This window comes from Carassius auratus, unplaced genomic scaffold, assembly GCF_003368295.1.
Source record: "Carassius auratus strain Wakin unplaced genomic scaffold, ASM336829v1 scaf_tig00214714_1_2670353, whole genome shotgun sequence".
NCBI classification, from domain to species: Eukaryota; Metazoa; Chordata; class Actinopteri; order Cypriniformes; family Cyprinidae; genus Carassius; species Carassius auratus.
In genome coordinates, this window is record NW_020527778.1 from 302501 (window position 1) to 310000 (window position 7500).

A 7500-nucleotide genomic window follows, 5' to 3' on the forward strand; every position below is an offset into this window, starting at 1 on the left:
AGCGTGATGCTGAAGCTCTAGATCACCATGGAGACTCTGACTCTCTTCAGGAAACACCTAAAAATGCTTGAAAGTGCTGATGGTGTGCCAATCACCATGGAGACTTCAAGTGTTCAGAACCTGCCTGCCGGACACACACACACACACACACACACACACACACACACACACACACACACACACAAACACACACACACTACAGTTTTAATGAAAACTGACATCTTCACAGTTTTGTGGATAAAAACAGAAGTGCTGATGTTTAGCTGGTATTAAAGATACTGAGCTAATATTAGATTTAGTTTGTTGTGGAAACACTGCAAAAATAGACAGAGAGGATGCAAGCAGTGGAAAACTAGAAGAAAAGCATCACTATTACTAAAGATAGAGTTAGTATTGTGATCAAGAGTGCTAAAGTTCAGTTTGAGTGATTAATCCATGTTTAATAAACCAGAAAAATGACAGAAGATCAAGAACATGATACTTTATGAATGCATCCTTCACCGAATAAATTATATTCTGCATTAAGAAAATCAAGTCTATTCATCATTTCTGCATTGTGACACTATTGCCATGAGATTCAAGCACATAAAATCTAATTGCATTATTGTATTGCAAAAAATAATGCATTATTTAAATTGTAACATGTTTATACATTACAAAATATTTGTTGTACAGCCTTTATTATAATTTTATAATTAAATAAAATGATTGTACTACAATAGTACTATGACAGTAAAACAATTAAAAATAAATTGTTAAATATATATTCATCATGATAATATTTGTTGTACTGCCTTTAATTAATACAGGTTTTTTTATAATTAAAAAATTAACTGTAATATGCAATACCGTAATACTAAAAAAAATTACATTTGGACAACAGCATATGCTAAATGCATAAATTTAATTTAATTTTAATTTTAAATATTTATAACATGATAATTTGTTGTGCTGCCTTTAATTTATGCTGACTTTATAATTTAATAAAAGTACTATAATATTCTTTACTATTGTACAGGAAGACATAAACTTTAAATTGTGAAATATTTATACATTATTATAATATTTGTTGTACGCCATTTATGCTGATTTCTAATTATAAAAATATTGCTCTATTATACTCTCTGCAAAATAAAAACTAATAGTAAAATAGTGTACAATATTTTATATATTTAATAAAAATAATTGCATTATTATACAGTTTACTTTAATACAGAAAAATGTAATTGTTAAAATACTCATACATAACGATATTTGTTGTGCTGCCTTTAATTTATGCTAATTACATATATTTAGACAAACTGTATGTGACGGATATATATAAAACCTGAAAGTCAAATATGATGCAGTAAAGTAATGTGGTTTTGGGGAAATAATGTGCTCAAATACAATGAAACTGTCACGAGCGCTTTGGGAGAAGACCAAACACTCGATGAAACTGCATTCACACACACAAGCGAATAAAAAAGCTTTTCATAGAGGAAGATGGAGAAAGTTAGTGAGCCTCTGTGTGTGTGTGTGTGTGTGTGTGTGTGTGTCCATATGACCACAGCAGAGCATCAAGTGACACAACGCTGGAACACTTGTGACGTGGGAGGGAGAAAAAGAGCGGGAGGGGTGAGAGAGAGATGAGAGGGATGGAGAGAGATGAGAAAAGTGCAGCACTGATAGATCTGATGACAGATGAAGATGAAGCCAGCAGGTGCATGAGGGAATATCCCTCGCTCGTTTTGGGGAGAAAAGAAGATCTGAGTGTGTAGAGAAAGGAAAGACGACAGCGGAGTGGAGCAGAGCAGCAGGAGGACACACACTTCTCCAAACTCGAGTGTCTGTTGGTGACTTTCTGTCCATCACATGCTCAATGATGCTTTGACTCAGTCTGAACTCACTGTTGGTTCACTAGAGAGATTCTCGGAGCGTTTGGGGCCGGTTCTCACCTTCTGATCTGGAATATATGCGCTTTTACAAGGGGAAGAATGAAAAAACAAGTGGAACGTAGGATATGAATCTGAGATGGACAATGTGTGTGTGTGAGGACGAGATGGCAGAGCTCTGGATCCCCATCACGAGCTGCACAAGCGCTCATCAAATGCTCCAGTTTGGATAACGCACCACAACACCACAGCACACTTGCCCTGTCTTTGTGCACGCACACACACACACACACACACACACACACACGCTCTCTCAGAGGGCGAGGACCACTTACAAAACACAAGGTAAGCAACATCTCTCTAAACTTTACCAGTTTTCAAACGTGTTGCCATTTCATATTATACTTCCAGCTGCTAGAATCTCAGTTATATGCATGTTATCACACATATTACATCACTGCTGTCAATGCAAATTAAAATGACGCTCTAAAAATAAACAGAGAAAGCTCGTAAAGGGTTAAACGTGAAGCCTGCGCAGCAGCTGGGGTCTGGGAGTTTATTGTTGCATCAAATACAACAATATTTTATTATTATTAAAAAAGACTGTGTTATATTACTAAATATATTCAATCACGTACAATATTTGCATGAAATAAAATGCAAAATAAATGTAATTCATTAACAGTTATTTTAACTCTCAGTGCATGAATGTTTTAATGTGCGCTGGGAATAATCAGTCACTGAACTTCATCAGAACATCGTTAACTGACCTGATTATAATGACCTGATACTGAGCAGAAATTCATGCATACTAAGTATGCTTTTCAGAGTATGCCATAGGAATGCACAAGCAAAGTAAAAATTAGCTGTACTTTCATTCTATAGAGCAAGAATGAATTCACTGCTCTTTTAAACTTTCACACGTGTGTCTTTATCTCCAACGAGTCCCACTTTTATTATCTCCCTGACATTTAGAGATGACAAATACACACTAAACAAGCACATAACACAGACAAACCCAAATGCTAAAACTTTCTACAGTGACTTATGAATCATTTTTTCAAATAAAAACGTCCTTGAATGTCTCCAAAGAGAAGTTTTGTCAGATTGTGCTCACGTCTGAGGATAATTGTGTCAAGCACTCACACATGCTTCTGTTCAAGAACTACTTCAGTAGAAACACTGTGCAGATGAAAGTGTGTGTGTGTGTGTGTAAGTGCGTGACAGTCATGTTCATGTTGTTGAAGAGGTCAGATCTCCTCTGACCCCTGGTGGTGCTGGACAGCTCAAACTCATCTGCTATTTCATAGTGATATACACTGGTTTAAATACTCAAGAATCAGCACTGTCAAACCAACAAAACAATATTAACAAACAGAACAAAATCCACATGCATATGAATAATGCATCGCAGACCACTTTCACACGGACACGAACAATCTGACCACAAGCTTTACTCTTATGTAATAGAGCATTTATTTATTTATTTATTTTCTGTTGTTGCATAGCTAAGCATTTACGTTTCAAGTACCTGAAAAAAGTTTTGTAACAGAATATAAATTTTGAATTTCTTAGTTTAATTTAATAAAGTTTTATGACATTCGAAGGTGCATTACCAAATGATCTTTCAAGCATTGCATAATTAAAAAAAAAAAAATGCAATCAACAGAACACCAAGTGTTACTAATATTGTTAAAAAAATAACTTCTTGGCACAAAAACTGCAGAAAACAGGTCGCATGCAGCATGCATGGAGTCTTTAATCATCATATGCTTTATATCATAGAACCGCTCTGTTAAGATGTTCAAAGATATCTGACAAATACTGAAGTTGAGGTCAGTTCACGGTAAAACCAAATGCAAGGTCAAAGTTTACTTCAGGAGAATGTCTTTAATTCTGGACTGACAGTAATTCATCTCATACACTTTCTGGACAGAATCTCACCTGTCTTCTCGAGTCACATGATGATAAAAAAGCTATTCAACACTGCAGATTATTAAATAATTGATTGACCACACAGTAACCCGATTAAAAGCTGGCAGGGAGAATTTGAGAGAGAGAGACCATCTGTTTCATTAGTCAACATTACATCATTACACTACACTGACGACCTTATAGTCCAGTTCTTTCAGTCATAATAATTCATTGTTTTTTGACTTTACATAACTGTAAACTATTACATTTCAAAGTTGAGAATAAATCAAAAATTTACAAGAAAATACTATTTTCAGTCCAAAGTTGTGTTTAATTCAATGCATTACTGAATTTCTGAACCAAAACCGTTTTTACAACTTTTCTCAGTGCATATAATGTTTAATGTTATACAAACTTGAAGTAAACTTCTGCTGGTTTAAGTATTTCATTTCAATATTTACATTTTGTTTCTACTTAATTTAATTGTGTTCAGATATGTACAACTGAAGCTTACTTAGTACAAAACAATAAAAAGCACGATTTGCGTAAGGCTGTATCAGAATTTTTATTATATTATTATATTAGAATACTATTTTATATGTTTTAACAAAACTATCTTTTATGGGTTGAATCAGGTATAAAACTGCTCTTTTTTATAAGAGTTACTTTTTATAAGTAATTAGTTTGACAAATGTTAAAAAGACTTTATCTAATTTCTTTAACATGTTAAATTTAGGTAGTCCTTGCTCAACACAATGAGATGAGATGAAATCTAGTGCAATTGGTGAATTATGAGTTTCTATTGTAGGGAGGTTCTAGGTTTGTTTAAACATTACTACATTGAATACTGCAAAAATGCAAAGAGAAAAAACTTTAAACTTCAAATATCTTACATGAACTTTCTGCTTCAGGTGATGCAACAACAGGTCACTTGAGTTTAAGCTACCTTGATATCACATGAAAAACATAATCATTAAATTGCATTAAGTATTTATTTGCATTTTAGTTTTGTTAAATGTAAGATTTAATTCTAAAGCCTTAACTTTCTCTTTCTAACTCTGAGACAGCTGTACTGTGGTAAAAGGCCTGACGATGATGGCGCTGAAATGATGCGAGACACAGAGAGCTCAGATACAAGCTGAATGAAACAGTGTTTCAGTGTGTGTATGAATGCATGAGTGAGTGTGTGTGTGAACAGATCAGGTATCATGTTGTTTAGCCACTAATTGTAACCCTTTTGCCTTCTACCTGCAGACAGCCAAGAGATGCTCTAGCCACTGATATTATATAATAATGTTATCAAGTGTCACAACAAACAAACAGAAGATTCTGAAATGGTTAACCTTCAGAGTTAACCTTCTACAAAATGTATGCACCGTCTCAAAAAACAGAATAGCAAAAACTTTTGCATGAGTAAACATCACTAACAGATTGTCCAGAATACATAGACATATATTATGTAATAGGAAATTACATTAAATCTTAAACTGCACACTTAACTTTACTGATTAAAAAAAAAAAAAAAAAAAAAAAAAAAAAACAGTCATTCAAATAAATCTGGCATAAAATAATATATAAATATTAGATTTAAAAAATGTACTTAAAATTTAATTTAGCTTTTGGCAACTAACTGAAATAAAATATGAAGTACTATTAAAACTGAAATTACTATAAAAAATTATATTTAAAAGAGAAAAAAACTAATAAAATGTCAAACACACATAAAAAAAGAACTACACTTAAAATAAAATTAAAATGAAAACTTAAAATGTAAAAAACACAAAATATTGATAATACTTTATAAATAATACCACTTAAAAAATTTAAAGAAAATACTAAAAAATTGTCATAAAAATGACTTTTGACATAGTTAACATTTAGTGACACAAAGCTGAATTAAAATGAAATACAAATATAAAAATAAAACTCAAAATGAAAAATTATAAATACTGCATTTTTAACTTAATTAAATTAAATAGGTTTAAGAAGAAGGATAAAAATGACAACGGTAAATACAGATAATATTTAGACGAAGGACATTTTGGAAAAGAGACCTATCAAAAATTTTCAGTAATCATCATGTAAATTCAAAATGTTATAAATAATATAATAGCATGTCAATAATACTAAATGACACCGGTGTTCTCCAGATATTAATCTGAAGAATAAGTGAAGAAATGCCAGCAATACTGTAAGTGTGAAGTAATGACATGGCTGTGTGATACACAGAAGCAGGTCAGACAGATAACGCACTAAACCTCTCTAAATGCTGACTGCATATTTTCAGATTCAGAGTGGTTTCCTCCCTCCTTGGTCTTTGTTGTACATCAGTTCTATCTCTCTTCCCTATTTTTTGCTTCCTAACCTTAATTTATTCCACATCTTTTGTTAATTTTCAGTCGATCCCCAGCTTCCTCATGGCCCTCCCCCTCTTCAACCCACTTAGCATCTCTAGAGGATTGTGTGATGGCACCCATGGCCAATGCCTCACACAGACACAAATCTCCTGAGTGTCTGAATGATGTGTTTAAAACTCAAGCACGTGTGCACAAACACTCTCAAACACACACTGGGCACATGCACAAACTCCCAAAATGCTAACACCCCTTTCACGTCATTTCTACATTAGTGCAAATGTTTCATAGGGTAAGATTCAAGTCTAATATCATGCAATAACCATCCTGTGTATGACAAGCTAATATTACAGTCTGAAACCAGGTGAAACTAAAGGAAGTAAATTAATGCGCACGTTTTATCTCTAAACGCTTATTTTTAGTTTTATGAACAGACACAAACATGCATCACTGATGATGTGTTTCTTTTTCTCAAGGATGCAAGGAAACCGAAGGGCTTGTACTTTGGATTGGACTTTTCCCAACAACACTACGACTGAACCACCCACCACCCTGGACTCGTACTACTACTAATCCGCTCCAAAAGAGAGGGAACACCAGATCGCAAAGATTGGAAGGCCAAGGAGCGCTAAAGATAATGAGCGTGGGTCGGAACCGGTGCTACAGCATCGTGTCGACGGAGGAAGACGGTCTGCGCTTGACGAACATGCACGGTGGAGTGATGAATGGATACGGCAACGGCAAAATCCACACTCTGCGGAAATGCCGCAACCGTTTCGTGAAGAAAAACGGACGTTGCAATGTGCAGTTCACCAACATGGACGAGAAGTCCCAGCGCTACCTAGCGGACTTATTCACCACTTGCGTGGACATACGATGGCGCTACATGCTACTTGTTTTCACGCTAGTGTTCGTGATTTCTTGGTTAGCGTTCGGGTTGGCGTTTTGGGTCATCGCGCTTCTTCACGGTGACTTGGACAATCCAGCAGGCGACGATAACTTCACGCCATGCGTGCTGCAAGTAAACGGCTTCATCGGGGCATTCCTGTTCTCCATCGAGACGCAAACGACCATCGGTTATGGTTTCCGTTGCGTGACGGAAGAGTGTCCTCTCGCGGTGTTTCTCGTGGTCTTCCAGTCCATCGTGGGCAGCATTATCGACTGCTTCATGATTGGGGCAATCATGGCTAAAATGGCACGTCCCAAGAAGCGAGCGCAGACTTTACTGTTCTCGCAAAACGCCATCATCGCAATGCGTGACGGGAAACTGTGCTTGATGTGGCGAGTGGGGAACTTGCGAAAGAGTCACATCGTTGAGGCACACGTCCGAGCGCAGCTCATCAAGCCGAGGGTTACGA

At 35.5% G+C, this 7500-nt stretch overlaps 1 protein-coding gene across 1 annotated transcript in view; it reads left to right on the top strand.

Annotated features, from left to right (window-relative positions):
* The first annotated feature begins 1555 nt into the window (after positions 1-1555).
* The window catches only part of LOC113092671 (ATP-sensitive inward rectifier potassium channel 12-like), a 6816-nt gene continuing 871 nt past the window's right edge, over positions 1556-7500 (top strand). Inside the window, exons 1-2 of the mRNA XM_026258377.1 lie at positions 1556-2219; positions 6619-7500. The exon at positions 6619-7500 is cut by the window's right edge and continues 871 nt beyond it. Coding sequence (XP_026114162.1) covers positions 6780-7500 — 721 coding nt within the window. The 5' untranslated portion in view covers positions 1556-2219; positions 6619-6779. The remainder of the gene's footprint in view (positions 2220-6618) is intronic.